General features: G+C 38.0%; 1 protein-coding gene across 1 annotated transcript in view; it reads left to right on the top strand.

Moving 5' to 3' along the window:
* ND-MLRQ (NADH dehydrogenase (ubiquinone) MLRQ subunit) overlaps positions 1-22964 on the top strand; it is a 67270-nt gene that overhangs the window by 18948 nt on the left and 25358 nt on the right. The window contains exon 2 of the mRNA XM_090381615.1: positions 7721-7809. Within this exon, the coding sequence (XP_090237741.1) occupies positions 7721-7809 (89 nt within the window). The remainder of the gene's footprint in view (positions 1-7720; positions 7810-22964) is intronic.

Consider the following 22964-nt stretch of genomic DNA (forward strand, 5'->3'; position numbering starts at 1 on the left):
TCATTAGTGCTAAATTTTTAAGAAATTCCAAATTTAAGAGTAGATTTAATAATCCGGAATACAGTATTTAACTTGTGATTCAAACTGTTTGCACAAAGCGGGACAATTCCTCCAACCTGCAATTGCCGTCCGCAAGCTAATTGCTGCCCATCGTGGTCTGAACACACGACCGATCTTTATAGTTTCCACATCAACTTCTTTAGCAATCATCCTTTATAATTCGCACTAGTTTTTTGGAGATTGGTAATACAGTCTATTTTTTTTTTTTTTTTTTTTAATTATTGCCTGTATGCCATTATATTTTAGAACACTTTCTACACAGTGAAAGGCTCGACAGAGTTTCAAAATCTGCCAACATTTCTTAGTTGCCTCAATCCCCCCCCCCCCATTCTACATTGCTAGTCTCACTAGTTCTTTGAATACAGTGCAAAAAGTCGGAATCACACGGATATTCAGCTACTGTGACCATATAAACATAGACAGGAGAAATTTTCTGGAAGGCGTGGATCACTCACTTCTCCAAAATGATGTTTGTCGGAGTAAAGGGGAACCACAACACAGGTTGACCAGAGGCTATAATCTGTGTCGAGAATCTCCTTAATCCTCTGACTGGCTATGGAAAGCATATTGACTAGCACGACTTCTCGTTATGAGACTGCGTGGGTGTTATGGACACCTCCAATATTGTCAAACGGTAATCACTTTCACCCTTAATTCGCGCTTTTTAATTACCTAAATTGCCTAAAGGCCAGAAGTGAGAACAATGCATACAAAGTTCTCTCTCCTAATTTTCTTCATTCAATGGAAACTATTTTAAATGTAGTTACCAATGGGAATTCAAAAAATTCGCTATAAAGAAGCTCGTTAAAACAGAGGTCCAGCTGTAATTAAATCAAAAATGAAGCAATTTTAAAATTCATAACCGATTGATTGCGCCATTAAAATGCTGTAAATGGGCCCCTGCTTGCTCCACTGTAATTTCGGCTTTGGATACTCAATAATTGCATTCAGGATTTCATTTGTAATATAAATGATCATCTCAACAATGGGCTCGCAAATTTTCAAAAAAAAATAACAGTGGGTTCTCCTGAGCCCATGTGAGCCCACTATAGCTCACCACTGAATGTAGCCACCTCCGTAGCCAGGTGGGAAGGAGCAGCAGTGCGTAGCACACGCTTCTTGATTAGACCGGGGTTCGAGCCCATCACCACCAAATACGGAAGATGCGGAAAGGTCAGGGAATGACCACCGCATTTCCCGGAGCAATATGGCCTTAGTTGCTAATGCTCCTAAAAACCAAACAAAACAAAAAAAAAAAACAAAACCCACTGAGTGTATCCTATCCCTGAAAAACACTCTCCTGTTAACTAACTACAGACCACACTGAGAAAAAAATTCTCTTCAGGGCCAAATTGATTAACATATTTTGTGATTTTTCTGCTGTGTGTTTTGTAATAAAAGGTCTTGTATTTTATTTAGAGGTAAGCCTGCCATTTGTAACTTAGACAAATTGTAGAAATAAATCCAGGCTTTTTTTCATGTATGTATTTTTAGTATCATGATCATTAGTAATAATGGAAAGCAAGATTTCTGCATACCTTTTTTCAAAAGTTATTTTTAATTAATTTTTATGTATTTTTAGTGTGATAATTTGTTTTAATTTATATTTTAGTAGCTTGTGATTGTAGTTGTAGATAGCTGGGGTATTTTGAATTTTTTAAAATTAAAATCTCTTGATGTTAAACAAGCAGTCTTGTGTTGTTTGCTTTAGCTAGTAACTTTAAGCTGTAGTAGTAATATCAGAAATTGATGCAAGAAATCAAGCTTATATACCATCAGCCAAAAAAAAACCACTACACATTTCACCTATCTATTTCTCCTCCAAAAATTTGTATAGTTCCTTAAATTTAATCAAACAATCAACTGCCCACTTGCTGAAAGCAAACTTCTGCACATCTATCCTGCAACCATCCTTCATCAACTGAAATTTTTTATTATTATTGATATCCATATGATGCAAGGAAGCCTGAGGCTTATGCTGCACCAGGAAAAAAAAAAAATTCCCGAGTAACCCTGAGAGAGAGAGAGAGAGAGAGAGAGAGAGAGAGAGAGAGAGAGAGAGAGAGAGAGAGAAAAAATTAGAAGTAGGAAGGAATCACCAAGAAAGAGAAGAATGATGATATCCAGCTCAGGACCCTGAGTGTGCCAAGCCCATACTCACCAGATGTGAGCCCCCTCATCTGTGTATTCTTAGCAACAGGAAGAATGCCATTTACTTTCATCTTACTCAATCCATTCAAGACCTCAGTCAGATCATTCCACCGGTGCCTAGTCTTCAGAAGTGGCAATTTGCAGAAATGAAGCCTTTCTAGATAAGAGCATTCTTTTGTTCCTTTCACCAATCTGATTGCCATTCTCTGCACCTGTTCCAGCAGATCTACATCCTTTCTGAAGTGAGGCCTCTGGACCTGTATGCAATACTCAAGATGCAGTCTAGCCATGGCATTGTACAAAAAAGGATAAAAAAGGATAATCACCTCTTTATCCTGCTAGCAAAGTTTCTGTATATCATTGACAAAACCCCATGTATAAGCTGCCCTTGCAGCATGTCAGCACTGTTTGGAGAATTTCATATCTGACTGCACAATTACCCCCAGGTCTTTCATGTTCCATTACCCTGAGTGTGGTATGACACAGTTGATAAGTAACTCTGGGATTACTGCTACCCATACACAGTACCTTGCATTTGGCAATTAGCATTAGCATTAGTAGAGGCATTTGATGCAAGAAAGCAAGCTTATGCAGCATCAGCAAAAAAAAAAAAAAAAAAAACCCACTTCCACTTCACCCCTCTGTTTGTTCAAAATACCTGTCCAGCTGAGCCTTAAACTTAATTAGGCTATCAACCTTCCACTACAAGGGATGGAAGTCTGTTCCACCAACCAACCACCCGCTGGCTAAAGGCAAATTTCCGCACGTCTATCCTACATCTGTCTTTCCTCAATTTGAATTTATGCCCTCTCAGGTGATTATTCTGAGCTAGAAGAAGAATCCCATCAGCATTGAGCATGGTCAAACCATTCAAGGCTTTATACACCTCTATCAGATCACCTCGCTGGTGCCTAGTCTCCAGACACTGTAATTTGCAAAACTTAAGCCTTTCTTCGTAAGAGCACCCCTTTGTTCCATTCACTAATCTTGTTGCCCTTCTCTGTACTCTCCAGCAGCTCTACATCCTTCTTGAAATGAGGCCTCCAGACCTGTATACAGTACTCTAGGTGTGGCCTGACCATTGCCTTATACAAGGGAATAATCACCTCCTTATCCCTGCTGGAAAAATTCCTGTATATCATTGACAATACTCCATGAGCTACTCTTGCAGCCCGTCTGCACTGCTTAGAGAACTTCATATCTGCCTGCACAACCACCCCCAAGTCCCTTTCATTCTCTACCACTGTCAGTGTAGTACCACAGAGTTGATATGTTGCTGTGGTGTTGCTGTTTCCCATGTGTAGTACTTTACATTTGTCAATGTTAAACTTCATTTGCCACCTCTCGGCCCATCTGCTCAACCTTTCCAGATCCCGTTGCAGCAGCATAGTGTCAGTAGTGTCCTTGACAACCCTGCCTACCTTTGTATCGTCTGCAAACTTCGACATTAAGCTTGATATACCATCATCAATATCATTTATGAATACAGAAAACAATAATGGACCCAACACTGAGCCCTGAGGGACTCCACTAATCACATTAGTCCACGACGAGCAGTGTCCATTGATCACCACTCTCTGTCTTCTCCCCCTCAGCCACCCCTTTATCCACAGCAGCAATTTGCCTCCAATGTCACACTGCTCCAATTTGTGCAGCAGTCTTCCATGTGCAACAGTATCAAAAGCCTTTCTAAGATCCAAGTATATAATATCAAAGTTATTCCCTGCATCCAGTTCCTTTGTGACTGCATCATAGTATCCAATCAAATTGGTCAGGCAAGACTTCCCCTTAACAAAACCATGCTGTGTCCGAGCTATAACTGAAGTCTTGTCTAAATGATCCTGCAGTGCTTCTTTAACTAGTGCCTCCATTAATTTTCCTGGAACAGAAGTTAAACTCACAGGTCTATAATTACTTGTGCCAGCCTTTGATCCTCCTTTGAGCATTGGAGTCACATTTGCACATCTCCAGTCTGTGGGTACCTCCCCTGAGTCCAAGGAAGCTCTCATAATTATGGCTAAGGGTTTGCTTACTTCCTCTGCTGCCTCCTTTAATATAACTGGATAGATCCCATCCACCCCGGGTGCCTTTCTTGTGTTTATCTTCAACAATTTCTCCTCCACTTTACTCCCAGTTATTTCAAGATTCTGTAGCTTACTGCTAGAGTTGAATACACCTCTGGCATTCCCCTCGCTGAATAACTCCTCATGTGTGAATGTCGATGCAAAATATTCATTTAGTTTGTTAGCTACCTGAGCAGGATCATCAACAGTTGACCCATCAATATCAAGTGGACCAATCTGATTCATCCCCTTCCTTCTGGAGTTTACATAAGTAAAGAATTCATTGCTGTTTTTCTTTGCATCCTGGCGCCTCTGTAGCCAGGTGGGAAGGAGCAGCAGTGCCTAACACACGCTTCTTGATTAGACCAGGGTTCGAGCCCGTCACCACCAAATATGGAGGATGCGGGAAGGTCAGGGAATGACCACCGCATATCCCGGAGCAATATGGCCTTAGTTGCTAATGCTCCTAAAAATCCAAATAACAATAAATAACAATAACAATCTTTGCATCCCTTGCCAAGGATTTCTCGTAATCTGCCTTCGCCTGTTATGTTAGACTTCAATGTTAGACTCGCAATGTTAGACTTCAACTGCTATTTCTCAGCTAATTAACTTAATTTTCCTAGACCTTGTTGCAGTAGCTCACTCTGATTACTGTCATTAACCACCCTGCCAACTTCATCAATATCATTAATAAATATTGAAAACAGCAATGGTCTCAGCACTGAATCCTGTGGGACTCCTCTACTGATATACATTAGTCCACAAAGAGTAGTGACCATTGATAACCATTCTCTATCTTCTCCTGCTTAACCATCCTTTTATTCAGAGCACTAACTTGCCCTTAATGCCCCACTACTCCAGTTTGTACAGCAGTCTTTTGTATAACAGTATCAAAAGCTTTCTTTAAATTAAAGTACAGCCACGCCCTAGCAAACGTAATACTCGACTTATTCGGAAATTCAACTTTACATACGTTTTTGCTGTCCGGTGCAAACTTAAAAAAACTGTGGAAACTTGTTTTGCATCCCATAGGAATAAATGGAGGTATCATAAAAATATTGTAATGTGAACCCAATAACACTTTTTTTTTGGTAATTTGTTCCAAGACCTCGGAAGTTGAAATTTTTGCTATATATCTAAGCTGTTTATCTCTCCAAAAGGTCATTTTTATAATGACTTTATAGAGAGAATTGCACTACTTTTGTGATATTTTTCTAAAACACATTTCTGGAGGTCACTACCATGAAACAAAAAAAAAAACAATTTGCACTTTCTGGTTTATTGGACTTTTCTGTTAGTGCAACCTATTATAAACAGGTAGTAAACTCTATCTTATTGCATTTGTGATAATCCTGATAACTGGAATTGTGTGGGTATTTATGTTATTATGGTGTAATGTGTTCCCCTTCACCGAAATCTTCAATCATATAAAAAACAAATAAATTTTCAGAATCTTCTCTTCATTCCTATTTACTTATTACAATGGTGAATGGAAAGTGCAAATGCTGGCAGTGCTAGGAAATGAAACAAAATTGATTTAGAAATGAAGATGATTAATTAAGAAGTACGAAGCAGGACAAAATTTGTCATCTATTGCACGGAATTAGGTCTTGCTGCTTCAACAGTAAATACTATTTTAAGGGACAGTGCACATATAAAAGAATGTGTTAAAGGATCAGTGCAGTTAAGATCAACAGTGATCACAAAACAGCATTCAGGTGCTATATCAAAGATGGAAAAGTTATTAATAATATGGATGGAAAATCAGCTTCGGAAGCAAGTGCCCCTGAGTCCAATGGCCGTTCAAGCAAAAGCAAGAAGTATTTATGAAGATATTAAGGATAAGTACTGCAAACCCCAAGCCAAGTTCATGGCAAGGAACGGGCAGTTTAATAAATTTAAGCATCACACTGGTTTACAAAACATCAAAGTATGCAGTGAAGTCACCAGTGCTGATTCTGCAGCTGCAGAAAAATTTTGTGATGTGTTTGAAAAAATCCCTTCTAAATCTGCACAGCCCTCAACATCTGCAACAGTGTGCTTATCAGCTGGAGAGTTAATTCTGGCAATGATGCTCGACAGGTAAAACTTGCTGACATGCCTGTCTCCTCTCTCTTCTTGTAATTTTATAATTTCAAAATTTTTGTAATTTTTCCTGCACATGAGAAAAAAAATTGAATAAATAATTCTATTTACATGTTCGTTGAACATTTCTTTTTTGCTTCAATCAAATTTGCGAGTGCTGCATAAGCATTTAGCGAAATTCCGACTTGCGTAGTTTTCCGCAGAATGCAACCCTTACGTATGTCAGGGAGTGGCTGTACGTGATATCAGAATTATTTTTTGCATCCATTCCTTGGTCACTGCATCATACTAACCTATCAGATTAGTTAGACAAGACCGCCCTTTAACGAATCTATGCTGTGACTGCAGTAGAATTGCATTCTTGTCCAGATGGTCTTTCATTACTTGTTTAACCAGTGACTCCATTATTTTCTCTGGAACAGATGTTAAGCTAACCAGTCTGTAATTACTTGTCACCTTTTTATTCCACTTTATGAATTGCTGATACATTCATACATCCCTATCTCCAGTCCATCGGAATCTCCCCTGAATTCAAGCAATCCCTCAGAATTATGGCTAAAAGCCTGCTAATTTCCTTTGCCACCTCTCTTAATATGATTGGATAGATCCCATCCATCCATCCCTCCCAGGTGTCTTTTTCATGTTCAGTATCAAGAATTCCTCTTCTGATTTTGTTTCAATTATCCAATTAGGTCTAAGCCTTGAACAGTATTTCTTTGTTGGTATGAAAAGCCTGGTAATTGCCATGATTAGTAAGACATGGTAAAAAAAACCTACTATAAAATGGGCTAATTTGTCTGACTGGCCGGTTGACTGCTTGACAGGCTACTTTGATAAATGGATGACAGTAAAGAATCCCAACTGGTGTTTATTTGTTAGATCCATTGATCCACAACATTTGATTAATTTTTATTTCATTCTATTTATATTCCATGCTGATGTGAAGTTCAGATAATTTCTACCTTTAATATATGTTGAGTCTTATTGAGAGAGGTTATTTGAAAAATCACTTCAGTTGGTGAATTAAGTCAACAATAAATCCCAGTCAACTTGGCTTAATTTATCTGTGGACCTGTTCTGGAAGCTGAAAATCTAGAATTAATTATGATGATAATATTTTTTTTGATCTAGCCTGTGTTGATAACTTAATTTTTTGAAATGCTAGGTCAGGTTGGGCTTTTCAGAACGAAAAGACCATAGCCCAGACCTGGCCTTTACTTCTTCAAATGCATTAAGTAATAAACTTGTATGTATAAACTTATTAACAAACTTTTATATGAAACTTGTAATTAATACAATAATTAAATAAATCCCAAAAATTAGTACAATAATACAGTTATGGTTAACTGAAATTTCAGCTAATTCCATTAGTGGTAATAGTTGCAACTGGTATGACAATGGCTGGTGGTTATTTACTTCGGTTGGCTTTGAAGAGTCCTGATGTAAGGTAAGCAAAATAACACAAAATTGCTTTGATAATTTTATGAACTATTTCAGCTGCTACAATGTTATTGTATTCAGTTTTTCAAGTATTTCTGTAGAATTTCATTATGAGTTAAATATCAGTTTGTGTTTTTTTTTTGTTTTTTTTTATCTAGGATGAAAGTTTAATGAAATTTCACTTCTTTTATTAAGGCAGCAAATATTATACAACATGGGGAGAAAATGGACTGTGGCATCAAGAAATGTCATTTTCACAATATTCTTACATAATACAAATATTAAATACAATGAAAACTATTAAAGCAGGATCAGTGTGATAATGTTATCCAGTGTGCAGAAACATTTTTTTTTTAACAAAAACCCCAAACACAAAAGGTATTAGAACCTATACTACTTAGTACAGTATGTTGGTTGAGGGTTGGGAAGAAGATAATTGTTGACATTAGACTTGAATTTCTGTATACAGTAATACCCCGAAGTTACGCGATAGGTGGGTCCAACGAAAATCGCGTAAGTCGAATTCGCGTAAGTCGGGGTACAACTTTGCATATAAATACATATAAATTTTGCTTAATTGGGACCAAGGACTAACAAAAACACTAGTTTAGAAGAAAAATATTAATAAAATTGCAGTTCTTTATACATATTAATACAAAATATGTATTAAAAAAACAAATGACTTACGTTAAAAAGTTATTTCGATGTCGATGGCTTCATAAAATCTAACAAATTCGTCTGACGACACAGCGCGTTCTTTTTTTCACGCAGAATTTCTTCGTAGCAAGCTAATAATTTTTTTATTCCTTGCTTTGTAGCTATAACGCGTTCTTCGTTGGAGTCTATGTTTTCTAAAATTTTTAAGCCCTTTACAATTGAGCCCTTTTCAATTTTCAACCTGTCAAGTTTGCAATTGTCATGTGCTTTTCGCCGTTGCTTCATTTAGGTCTGTAGCACGTGCAATATCACATGGTCTTTCATTTCGCTCAAAGCGTTTCACAATTTCATATTTTTTCTCGATCGACAGAGGCAGACTGGCCATAAGCCTTACCGGGGAAACCCCGGTGGGCCAGTGTGATTTTGGCCATAAACCATAGTATGAGGCCACTATAAATTTTCTCGGGTAAGAATTTTTGACCAGTCCGCCTCTGTTTATCGATAATTGCTTTTCTTTTTCTCTCTGAATCTGCAGTGTCTTCACCAGGACGCTTCCTTTTCACACCTTTTAATTAAGTATTTTACTCATTTTTAGGGAATAAAGCACAATTACAAAACGAGGAGGCACACTTGATACGCATAAACAAAGCTGCGCGCATGTAGCAACTGAATAAACAACACCATAAAGGCAGAGATACACTATTAACACCTCACATTTCTAGGGGTTACTACCATAAAACAATAAAAATCCAGTTGCGTTTCTGCTAGTGAAATCTGTTATAAACTGGTAGTCAACTCAATCTAATTGCATTTGCGATTATACCGATAGCTGGAATTGTGTTGGTTTTTACGTTATTATGATGAAATGTGTTTCCCCTTCACTGATATAAAAAACATAAAAGCAGCAAAGTTGAATTTTGTTCATCTTTCGCTCTCATTCTCCGCCGTCGCACGTATATCGATAACATATGAAAAACGACCTTGAAGATAGTGGGCGGCAGCGTTGCCAAACGAAAAAATCAAGAACCGCGTAACTCCGAGTTCGCGTAAGTCGGGGTATTACTGTATTGCATTTTCAGGAAATACATATGAAGGAAGGTTGTCCCAGAAAGATGAAGTTGAAGGGACATATGAGGAAGAAGAAAGTTCTGGTGGTTCTGTAAGTTTGGAGTTGGACAGTAAATGGATTTTGATTGGTTGTGACATGTTTGGATTGGAAGAGAGGGGGGAATTACACAAGCCAGTTCGGAAGAACAGTGCTCATAGAAGTATCTATATGAAAGGCATGCAGCAGAAACAGTGTTTATAAGAGAGTGGAGAGTCTTTGTAAGAGGTGGGTCATTAATTAGCCTGACTGCCCTCATTTGAAAGGAGTTTAGAAGTCTGAGAGAAGCTTAGGGCACCACCCCACTTGGAAACAATATTCCATGGTAGGGTGGACTTGAGATTTGTACAGTTGAGTAGTTGTTTAGAGAAAAGTAATGCTGACAAAGAAAGAGAAAGCCCAGTTTTTTAAATGCACAGGAATCAATATTTGTGATGTGCTTATGCAAAGAGATTAGAAGTCAGAGTAATCCCTAACATTAATAAGCAATCTTGTCTATAAATCTGATTGATATTGAATAAAAGTAAATCAGCTGTAGATTTACTTTTATTCACTATCAATCAGATATTGAATAAAAGTGAGATATAAAACAGGACTAAGTTTTAGAAGGAACTTTGAAATTACTGAGTTATCTTTGCTCCATTGGGGAGTTACCTGCAGATCATTGGTGGTGCATATTCAAGGAATTGAAGCTGTTTGTTCAGAGCAAAATTTTCTCGAATTAAAAGGTGGAAAGCAATTTGCTATCATCAACAGAACTATGGATAGGATTTCCAGTCAGTGGAAGGTCATTGTACAAGAGGAAAAGAGTGGGAGAAGGAACTGAACCGTGGGAAACACCAGTATTAGTGGAGAAGTCATAAGACAGAGCCATGTACCATCACTTGTATTCAAGTGGTCACAGAGAAAAAACCTGATACCAAATTGCAAAAAACAGTTGGCAATCCTTAAGATGAAAGGTTTGCCAAACATGATCAAAATCTTAGAAATGTCAAGAGCAGCTGCTTGAGTTCGAATAAACTTTTTCATTCAATTTGTCCATAGGGGTAATATAATGTATTTCCTATACAGTTTTCTATGGAACACTTAATTTTTTCTGACAGAATCTCCCAACTATCACTTTCCATGACTCTTTGATATTCCTCATCAGACTTTTATATGGAATCTCATCTTCTTTTGACCCTTTGCCTCATTTATTCTGCCAAATTCATTTTATGTCTCTGATGATCTTCCAACTTAATCATCCAGGATGTTTTGATTTTTCTTTAAAATTTTACTTTCTCTTATCCTGTGTTTCTAACAGTGATACATGTAGTTTTTCTTATGATGTTTAATGTTCTTCCTCTATCACTACATCTGTCTCTGCTTATTTTCTTTTAGCCAGCAAGTTGTTGATTTCTGGAACAAGTTTCCCTCGCAGGTAGTTGAGGCCAACAGCTTGAATAAATTCAGAGGTCAACTAAATGGTTACCTGTGTTAGGAGGGAAGCATATAATTTCTTTTCTTATTTACTTTTTTTTTTTTTTTCCTGGTGCAGCAAAAGCTTGTGGCTTCCTTGCACTATATGGCGAAAAATATTGCTATTACCTTGTTGATGGATCTGATTGGTAGAGATGAAGTTTTTGCTGTTTCTGATATCCCTAGTTTCATTTTCTGCATACACTAAGACTTGCATCAGTTAAAAACAAAAGTAATAAATCTAAGCTCAATTTCGAAACATTCAAGATTGATATCAGTTGGGATGCAACTGATGTGGTGTGATATCAGTTGGGATGCAACTGATGTGGTGTGACATCAGTTGCATCCCACACATCCTAGCACCTCTTAGTGTACTAAATGCATCCTGCTCAATGCCTTCCTTGGTCTTCTGAAAGATTAGACCTAGAGCAATCTTTAATGCTAAAATTTGTAGGTCCTGATTGTGTTTGCACCCTTGTTTATAAATCTGCACTCCAAGATTAACCCATTTTGTGTAACTTTTTTATGCTGTTATTCCCCTGGTGCTTTTCCTTTTGCATGGCAGTTGGTCCATATTTGGCTATTTTCTTTAACTGCTCATCAGGAATGCTAAAAACAAAACAGCAGTAGGTACTTTATTCACCATTCAGGTTTTTGTGGAATAAAAAAGACAAGAAATAGTTTAAAATGGGAAACTTTAAATTTTATTTTTAATTCTGGCAACATATAATAAGATCAAATAACATCATTAGAAACAAATAGCTTGTTAACAAAAAGAAAAGAAAAAAAAAATTGTTTCTTGTGGTTACTTTATGGCCAAATCTTAGTGGTAGCAAAGTGGAAGGAAAAGGAAACCAAAACTATGGAAAAATTATCATAGGAGCAGGTGTTTTTTATGACTATACTTTCCAGTTCTCTTTCTTCTTTACTTTCCCTACGATTAGTGATCCAGTGTGGATTCCTCAATGCTATGGTGGTATGTTCATATGTGGACAGATTCCATGGAAAAATTTAGTAAGTTGAAGCAGTTGCCTTCATAATAAAGAAACCAACTTTTTTTTTTTTTTTTTTTTTTTTTTTTTTAAGCTCCTATGCTCCTTTGAGTTCAGAACATATCCTCCATTTTGTGGGCAAAGAGAAAATACCTGAAATAAATAAGTCTTTGATCTGGCCTCTGAAAACACTTTCTTCATTGTATTTCTTCAAATTTCTGAAGAGAAAATAATCACTGTGGGGAGTGGGTGCAGCTTTGGACTGTTGGGTTGTTTAATTCCTGGAATTCACAAGTCCTATTCAGAGAGTGAATAGGACTTGTGTATAGGAACACTGTGATGAAGAAACAGGACACCTCAATTGGAAAACCACCATAAAGACTAAACTCCACAGTAGCGTTCCTATTACCAGAGGCTGTTTTCTCCCCACTCCTCCAGGGTTAGATCCTGGACCCTGCAATCTGGAATATGGTGCTGGATGACTGGCTTTTAAGGACCTTATTCCAGAATGCAACCTTACTATTGTACATAATCAACCTGGTTATCCTTGAGAGCCGCACACAATTGGAGCTGGAATACCAGATCAGATTTGCTCTCTCAGCCCTGGCATAATGGACTAGCAACCACAAACTTACTGTTTTTACTGACAGATGTACAACCCTTATGCTCAAGGGCAAGCTCAATGTCACAAGCCACCTACCATATGCTGTGAGGACCACTCACTTGTCAGTTGCCAATCAGTCAAGCACCTATTACAAGAAAGAACTGGGGCCTCAAGTGAGGAATCCTATTCCTGCTATACAAGGCAGTTTTTTCCTTTCCTTTGTTACCTACAATGCTGTGGTGTGGTATCACTATTCTGGCAAAGTCATCATCCATAGGCACCTTCACAGCATCCAACATTTGATGTTCCTGCAATTGACTAGGGCATGCAGGACAACATCAGTGCTCTAAGACACCATTGGCATTTAACAGTTGACCTCCATATTGCTTTCCACAGACTTCCACATGATCATTCTAAACAAGAAGATGGGGATTTTCACCCATCCCAATATGGATGTTAAGGAGGGGGAAAAAAAACATATGGAGTGAGCTGACTTCTTTCATTTGACAGACACTGTAGTCTGGCATGGATGAAAGTGGTGTCACCACATACACTTTATTCTTGCAGTGGCACACATGGATGAACAATGTTCTGCCTGGTTCCCTGAACTTGCAACTGTTCTACCTCCATATCGGCTGTGATCTCGTAAGGGAGAAACTCCTAGACCTTGGCCTTTCTAATGATGATGCTTACTGCTCTGGAGAGCAAAAAACTGGAACAAATATTATTTGTGAATGCAACATATACCTTGATCTGAGAATCTAGCTGCTTGTTACATGCAATATTTCCACCTTCCTCCCTAGAACTGGGATGAACCAGCTCTACATCAACCTCAAAGAGATGATCCTCCCACTGGTGCACTGGATGCCACTCTGTTGTCCCCTGAAACCTTTCCCTACCGATCTTGAACTTTTTCCAGTGCAGATTCTTACTGTGGTACAATGTTGTCTTTGCTAACACTGGGTCATCTTGGCCCTGACATGTGATTTTCAGCTTCTCAGTAGCTTATTCTTCTGCTGACCTGAGGACCTCAGCAGAGATGGGATTCAGTGCAAACTATGGTAGTTGCTCATTCCTCCTATTGTGGGATCTACTGTCCCTAGTACAATGGCTTCACCTTTTGCTGTTTTACTCCTTCCTTGCATTTCAACTTTTGCTGCTTCACCATTTTCTGGTTTTACTCCTCCTCTAGTTGAGTTGTCAGTCTTATTGCCAACTCCCATGTCCTCCCAGGAGTGGGCTACCTGCTGATACAAAGGTCTTTTTTGATGTGAGATTTGCCTCTATGCAGCTTTCAAGTGCTCTGCACTTACTACACACTTACACCCTCCACCTTACCCCAACTCACATATGACATTCTGCCCTCCTATGGGGCATCTTCCTTCTTCAGGTTTCCATGCTCTATTTTGTTGGGAGATGTCTTCTCTAATATCTCCCTCTTTGCTTTCCCCTGTTAACCAATCCTTAAGCTGTACCCATTCCTTTTTCCCTCATGCCATGTTTACTTTCACTCTGGCCAGAGTGTTGGTGACCTATCAGAGTTATATCTATCAAGTTTTGTCATCTTCCATGCCTGGTTTTGCCCCCTGTGATATGGATGGATGGACAGAGTATTTAATGCAGATTTGTGGGAGATGACAGGAACTACCTAACAATTGCACTATCAAAATGACATCTATTAATTTCCCTTCTTTTTTTTTTTTATCCTTTCTTTTTTTTTTTTTTATCCTTTCTTTTTTTTTTTCTTTTTTTTTTTTTTTATCCTTTCTTTTTTTTTTTTCTTTTTTTTTATTCCTTTATGATCTCTCTTTAATTTTCGTGAATAGCAGTATAGGCATCTTCAGTGATTTCATTATCAAAAGAACTCCTTCCTTAAGCCCCCCCACCCCAAAAATGGTATCTATGATCTTCCCAACAGGGTCAAGTCCTAAATTTGAGTCCTATATTTTTTGAGCATTGATGACCTTTGGTGTTTGTGGGGGAGGGCACAGTTGCTTTTGCATAGTTGTTGCGGGACATTTATGTACTTTGTAGGGGGAACCTATAATTTATAGTTTCATCATTGTAGAAAGAATGCATAATGCTACAGGGGTGTTATTTTAAGACAGCCAAAGAAAATTATCTTATGCAAATTAAAATGCCCCTGTTATTGAAATTTAATCAATATTTTAGACTAGATGTCTCTTCTACAAAAGCAATGGATTAAACATAATTGTCATTTCACTTGTTTCCCTAGCACAGTTTTAGTATTTTTTTTATTAAAAAAAATTTCTGTATAAGATGGTGGAAGATTTACTTGTCACTTTTAAGGAAATAACTTAATGGGTTAATTTTTTTTTTTCTCAGAGTGACTTAATTACTTTTATCATGTATTCTAGATATTATAATAAAGCATTCTATAATATATCAGCCAACTAACTTAGTTGATTTTTGAAAAGTAACTTGCCCATCCTAGTAAAACTAGAGAATTATTGAAATATAACTTGAGTGAGCAGGCAGAAAGCACAGGTGTGGATAAGGGTTCTGAGAGGTCAAGGGTCTTGGTGGACATGACCCATATAGGATGTAAACCCTGTAAAGCATATATGTTTTCTTTTTTCAGCACTGCAAGACACCTGCGCTGTACGTATACATCCGATCTCAATGTGCAGTTATTTCAATACTACTGTAATTACAAAAACTTCCCCTTGGCTCCATTTGCTGCTAGCTAAGGTGTCAGTGGGACAGACTTGGGTAAAAATGCAATCCAATAATTTCTTACATGTATGACTATATCATCCTTTAAAAAAATTAAAATCATTGCACAAAAATTATCTGGACCTGGAAACTGCTACGTAAAGTTGCCCATGAGCAAACATTCCAACTTTGTTGAAAAATCCGACTCGGAGATTTGTTGATTGTGATGACAAAAGTTAAGAAATTGTAATTGTCTTTCTCCTCAAAGTAAATAGTAAGTCAGTTTCACTGGGAGCTAAATCAATTTCAGGATTTGAAAATCAGTCGGAAAATTTTTTTCTCAATTTTACTGCTAAATAAAACCTATTGCAAAAGGAATCAGAAGCTTGTTTAGTCTTTGGATTATTCAAGTTCAGAGCATTACAGACAGAGGGACATAAGTAAATTATTATATAGATAAAAAAATTAAAAATTAGCATATTGCATTCTTTTATAGTAAATGTAAATATTGTAAACACATTGAGTCTGTAATTTTAGGGTAGGTTTTCTTGCATTTTCTTGAATGTATACTATATTTATATTTTATTACATAATTTATGTATTTAAATTTAAAAATTTATATTTAAAGGCTTAAATGTTTCTGCTACATTTAATATTGTTATATAGAGAAATTGACTTAAAATTGCCCAGAAACACTGGTCACACCAACCAGTTAAAATTATTTAACTTATTTCCTATGGATAAATCCCCCCCACCACTTTAATGCAGATTCATTTAGCACTCAGTTTTTACAGCCCTGATGAAGGGTACTAAGCAGGAGATACCTACTTAGTGCCCTTTGATGTCTGTACTATATATTTTGAGGTCTTGAAACAGTTCCATATTTGTATACCAAAAAGGAGACTGCACTGTACACTTCTGTACAGTCCAGTCTCCTTAAACAAAAAATCGTGACAATTATTGCAGTAAATCATAAGGTCAGTCTAGTGGATAGTGCAGAACAAGTGGATTTGTTTAACCTACCCTTGTAATGATGTACTCATTAGTACCACAAACTGCAAAAAAAAATTGAAACATAACTGACTGGAAACCAAAACTAAACTGAAAATAGCATTGCTGAGCGGTGCTACTGTGCTGCCAAAAGCAACTTCCTGTCAGGAAATGACACTTTATAAAGAAGAAAAGTTTTAAAAACAACACTTCAATAAACTTCGGTTAATCAGAACTGTTTTTTCCATAATTCCATCCGGTAGGAGGAGTATGAAGTGTATATTTTTAATATGCAAGAGCTAGTGCAGTGATATTTGAATACATGATTATACCTATAGCACTTGAAACTTTCAGGCAATATGAAACGGCTTTCAAATTTCTCCTTGTCATAAATTGTAAATGCTTTGCAGCATTTCCGGTTTGTCCAGCACTTCAGCTGTTTTCTTGTTGATTGCCCTGTTTTATACCAATAGCCTTTGAAACTTTCTGGCAATAAACAGCTTCAAATTTCTCCTTGTTATAAATTGAAATGCATTTTTGGTTTATCCAGAATTTCAACTGTTCTTTTTGATTACTATTATTGGATTAAAAGTAAATTTAAATCAAAGAACACACTTTTGAAGGTAAGCACTATAAATGCAGTTGGCGGAAAATTTAATTGAAGAGCATTATCTCTCTGTACATTAAAAGTTTTCCTACTAGTGATATTTATTCAAGCCAATGGAAGAAGAGGGCGGGGCAATTACGTCACTTATTCGAGTCATAACTGCCTCCACAATGTTCACCGACCTTGTGCACGTTGTTCACTGTCTAATACATGACCACACCCGGCATCATTTGATTTTCCCTTGTAATGTTAGCTGATGAAGGGACCCGATATAGTTTGTATATTTGTAAATAGTTTAGTATTTTGTAAATGTTTTAAATATTTGTATAGTTTGTAAATGTTTTAGTCCTGCTTTTTTGGATGCAACAATATTGCTCCTGCATTACATAGGTCATTTCCTGATTAGATATTGATCAGTGCGTTTCGACAAGTGTGTCTGGAATCCATGACGTTTGATTTGCTAATTATATGCACTAACTTAGTAATTAACACAGTGCTGTGATCTAGATTGGCAATCACCAATTCTGAGAGAAAAGATGCCACCTGGTCTTCATGGAAACATAGAGAGAAACATGCTGAAAGATTATGAACTAATTATAGAATAAGTTCAATGACGATGGAGCAAGTGGAAATTAAGTGCTACAGGAAGTGGGTAGCTAATATGGATGAAAAACAGGCCGAAACTCAGTGAACTGTTAAACAGCTCAGGTGTAACATAAGATCTTGATAAAGAAGAAACCAATGAAGTATCATATTGTGATTTAGGTGATATGGTAGATGAATGTCAACATTGCGGCAGAGCCGCACATTTGTGTTGTCAGGGAGGAAAGGTATGTTTGTCAATGGCAGATACTTATCCAGACGCTTTAAAGACTTTGTTGTTTGGCAACATGGAAAAAGGGAGACACTTCCGAGAAAACGTTAGTCTACAACAATCTTTACACCTTCGCATCTTTTGATGCCAAAAACATGAACTTTCAAGGTGGCGGTGGCCTCTTATACGATGCGAATACAAGGATGTGCCATGGTGAAAGGAACAAAGAATTTAATCTCTTTTAGAGACATTCCACGATCTGGCCAAATCTACATTTATGACAATGGAGAAGCATTGATGGAACAAGCTAAAAGAGTGAAAAGGATTTGTGTAGATTGAATGTTTTCTCCTTCGAGTATACATCAGCAGGTGTTGATGAGCAAAGCAAGCAGGGGGTGAAGACCCCTAGTCATTATTATTATATTTTTTATTTATTTTTTTTTTGATGTGGCCTTTTCCATGTTTAATGTGAATAGTGCTGTTTGTTTGTTTGTTATTTGGTTTTTAGGAGCATTAGCAACTAAGGCCATATTGCTCCAGGAATATGCGGTGGTCATTCCCTGACCTTTCCACATCCTCCGTATTTGGTGGTCATGGGCTCGAACCCCGGTCTAATCAAGAAGCGTGTGCTACGCACTGCTGCTCCTACCCACCTGGCTACAGAGGTGCCAAATAGTGCTGTTCTGGGGGAACAGAATGCAACTCTTGGGAAGAGTATCAAAAAATACTCTCCCCCAGCTGTTCTCCCCACTGCAATGAACAATAGTGGGGTGGACAGCTGTAGCATGCTATTGAATGTTATGCTGTCCATTCAGATTTTTTGGGCTTAAAATATTAGGAAAAAAAAAAATTTGCTGTATACCAAGAGCTTGATAATTGCAGTACTATGGTTCCTTCAGTGACAAAACTTGTTCCACTTCGGCAGTTATGTCAGTAGTCAAATAGGATATGCAGAAATGAAAATCTGCTCTTCACGAACCACCCCTTGCATCCCCTAAAAATTGGTGCTTGTTTTGTGTTGCCAAGTAAACAGACCTTTTTCTTCAGGAACACAGATGACGGAAAAAATATGCTGGAATTTAACACACTAGTTTAATGCATTTTTTGGCAACAATGAACATTATTGTTCGTTTCAGTAAGATGAAGCAACTTTTCATACTTCCAGTGAAACAGTTGCAGTGCTGCGACACTTTGTCAAGTATCTTGTTTTCAAAAATTTATCTCTCCCAAGATTTAACATGACTGGATTATTATTTGTGATGTCTTGTTCAGAAGTAGTGTATAAAAATAATCTCCACACATTGGAGAAACTGAAAGCCAACATACAGAATGAAATTGTGAACAAAAGGTGTAATTTTGGTCCTTGAGGTTGTCACAGACATTCTCTCAGATATGCCAGACAAGCTGTACTTGCTACCTGGGAGTCTAAAACGCTGATGGAACTGATATTCGGGTGACACTCAAGTCAAATGGACCCAATTTCGGCAAAGTCCGGAAAGTCTGTGACAGCCAAATCCTCTGCTTGCACCTTCACGATGGTGGGACCGTTAGTAATCCTGGGTATAACCTCCATGCCCAAGTACATGGTGGGTGACCACCCAGGTGTGAACAATGTAAGCAGGGGTCGAGGTGTGGCGCCCACACCACAGGGAGGAACGCCGCCCTCTATGTTACCAGGCAGCACTAGGTGGTAGATAACTCTCATCAACTGGTGAAATACCACCACTTTGCTTATTGGAGGCTTGAAGTGGTGGAACCCATGTTTAGTCTCTAGAGCTAAGTTCCGGTCAACCCTTCCCTATCTCTTCCATCATGCAGTATGATTGATGACTTTTGAGGTTATGATGAACGTAGTGGCAAGATTCAGTATTCCTTACATTTCGAGGGTACAGCTCTAAAACGGTGTTCGCAGGCCGGCCGCTAGTTAGTACACCGGACCGAACCTATTGGTAATTCTCTAGGAGGCTTCTGGATCAGCTAGTCTATAATCTTGCTACCTCTACTCTGCCAGATAGTGACTGGAGGGATTCCGAGTAGTGTGTATGCAGGGAGCATTGTCGAGGCCACGTTATGTCAAGGATCTGGATATATTCTTACCACGTGTATGCCATATCCAAAAATTCCATTACTTCATACAGCATGTCCCACCCACTTTTTCTTTCTATTGAATACACCATGAATTGTCAAACTAATAGAGCAAGCTTATCTGCCAAAAGATCTAAACCTCCCAAGCACTACCTAATTCATTTCACAAATATACATGGTCTCGATTCTAATCTCAACAATGTCCATTTCCACTTGCAGTCTGCCAAACCCAATGTACTTTTTCTGACAGAATCTCAGTTATCGGTTGATTCAACTACTGCTCATCTCAGATGCCCAAATTATTCGCTGTATGATTCCTTTCACTCAAAGGTGGTACTTGTGCATATATCCGTTCTGATATTCCCTGTCAGAGACTTGGCAATTTGGAATCTCCTCTCTTTGATCTTCTCTGGCTTAAAATCTCTCAACCTCATTGTGTCAAATTCATCTGTTGTCTTTACCATTCTCCCAACTCCACTAATCACTTGGAGCTCTTTGACTTTCTCCAGTCCAACTTTCCTAACAGTGAGGTAATTTTCCTTGGTGATTTTAATGTTCACAACTCCAGCTGGCTCCCTTTTCTAGTCACACCGACCCAGCAGATCGAGATGTTGAGGCTTTTGCAATTACTAATGACCTAGCACAGATTGTTCATTTACCTACAAGAATACGGACAATCGTAATCATACAGCCAATATGCTTGATCTTTTTCTCACAAACAACCCTTCTAAGTACACGGTCGAAGTGAGAGGTCCTTTAGGCACTTCAGATCACAACTTGGTGATTGTCTCTTCTCCAATGGAACCTTTATTCCATGACTTATCCCAACCTCGTGTTGTTTGGCATTACAAGAATGCAAAATGGGATGACATGCAAGACTTCTTTTCCTTGGTCGGATTACTGTTTCAAAACTTCTGATGTCAACTTTTGCTCAGATCGTGTCAGTGAAATTATTCTTGCAAGAATGGAATCCTTTATCCCACACTCCACTTTAAAATCTCGTCCTTTATCTAAACTTTGGTTTTCCAATAAATGTGCTAAGGATGTTCAAGAGAATAATGTTGCATATCATAATCGGCTTGTTTCTAATTCTTCAGTTCCATTTTCTGCTTACACCAAAGCTCGCAACAATTGTAAAGCAGTTATTAATCAGTCCAAACTAGAGTTTGAACAGGCTAAGAGTAGAAAACTTGCTTCTTGCCCTAATGGTAGCCAAGCATTCTGGTCTCTTGCCAAAGCTATTGGCCGCAACTTTTGCCCATCTCTGCTCCCACCTCTGTCCAAACCAGATGGTTCTGTTGTCACTTCAGCCAAGGATAAAGCTGACCTGCTAGCATTCCATTTTTCTTCCAGCTCATGTATTAATGATCTTGGTAAAACACCTCCCACCATTCCCAACAAGCTCCATTCAATGCCTCCTATGGTCTTCCGTCAAAAGGATGTCTGTCAGAAGGATTTTGACGAATCTTGATGCTAAGAAAGCTCCAGGTCCTGATGGTATTTCTCCACTTGTTCTCAAAACCTGTGCTCCTGAACTTACTCCTATTCTTTTTATCCTTTTTCCTTCTGCTTGGAAATTTGCTCATATCCAGCCAGTTCCTAAAAAGGGTGACAAATCCCTCCGATCCAATTATCGTCCCATTACAATTACTTCTACTCTTTCTAAAGTAATGGAGAAATCAATTAACCGCCAACTCTTAAACTACCTAGAAACCTTCCATCTGATCAACGATCGCCAGTATGGATTCCGTCATTATTCTGGCTTATGTTACCCATTTATGGACTAATTCAATGGAAAGGTTCGGTGAAACACAAGTAGTTGCTCTTGACATCTCAAAGGCTTTTGATTGTGTTTGGCATAAAGGTCTTCTAAACAAGCTTCCATCTTATGGTTTGCCAACTGTTTTTAGTAATTGGTTATCCAGTTTTCTGTCTGATCGCTCACTAAGGGTGATGGTAGATGTCTCTCTGTCTTCTAACTTCTCCACTAATGCCTGTCCCCCCAAGGTTCAGTTCTTTCCCCCACTCTTTTCCTCTTGTATATTAATGACCTTCTTCCATAATCCTATCCATAGTTTTGCCAATGATAGCACTTGCATTCCACTTTCCATTTTGAGAAACCCTTGTCCTGCTCAATCAGCTTCAACTTCTCGAAAATCTGCTACCAATTCTTAAATGTTGATCTTCAGGTAATTCTCCAGTGGGGCAAAGACAACTTAGTTGATTTCAACCCTTCTAAAACTCAGTCTTGTCTTATATCTCGCAAAAGGATTCTTCTGCTCCTATGCTTATCTTTGGTGACACTCCGATTTCTAGACAAAATGATTTATTTCTTTTGGGGATTACCCTGACTTCTAATCTCTCTTTGCACAATGCACATTACAAATATTGGTTCCTCTGCATCTAAAATACTTGGTTTTCTCTCTTTTGCTCTCAGTGTTACTTTTCTTCCGAACAGCTGTTCCTCTCTACAAATCGCAAATCCGCCCTACCATGGAATATTGTTCCCACACTCTGGGGTGGTGCCCCCAAAACCTCTCTCAGGCTTCTTGATCCATTCAGAAGAGGGCAGTTAGGTTTAATTAATGATTCAACTCTAACAGAGTCTCTCCACTCGCTGTCTCATAGACGTACCGGTTTCTGCTGCATCCCTCTTCTACAGATACTTCCCATGGGCACTGTTTCTTCTGAATTGGCTTCTATAATTCCCCGCTCTCTCTTTCAAAACAGTCGAACACGTGCCCGCCACGACAGCCAACATCCATTTACTGTCAGACTTCAAACCACAGAACCAACTTTTCATCTGCCTCGTTTATTCATTCAACTGCCGTTTTCTGGAACAACCTTCCTTCATACGTATTTCCTGAAAATTACAATCTACAGAAGTTCAAGTCCAATGTCAACAAATATCTTCTTTCATCTTCTCAACCTCCAACCCAAGCACGTTACTAAGTACTATAGGTTTTAATACCTCTCGTGTTTGGAGTTCACATAAAAAAAAAAAAAAAAAATGAACATGATGAGAGAATCTATTACACGTATTCAAGAAGGTGGGCACTTTCAACATTTATTATAATTTTGATTATTACTTATTCATTATTATATTGTGCAATTGAGTAGTCATTGATTAGTAGAATGCACAATATAGTAAAAGAATTAATAAATTTTAATTAA

Source organism: Mastigoproctus giganteus, chromosome 9 (genome assembly GCF_048544385.1).
Source record: "Mastigoproctus giganteus isolate SK-2022 chromosome 9, ASM4854438v1, whole genome shotgun sequence".
Taxonomy (NCBI): Eukaryota; Metazoa; Arthropoda; class Arachnida; order Uropygi; family Thelyphonidae; genus Mastigoproctus; species Mastigoproctus giganteus.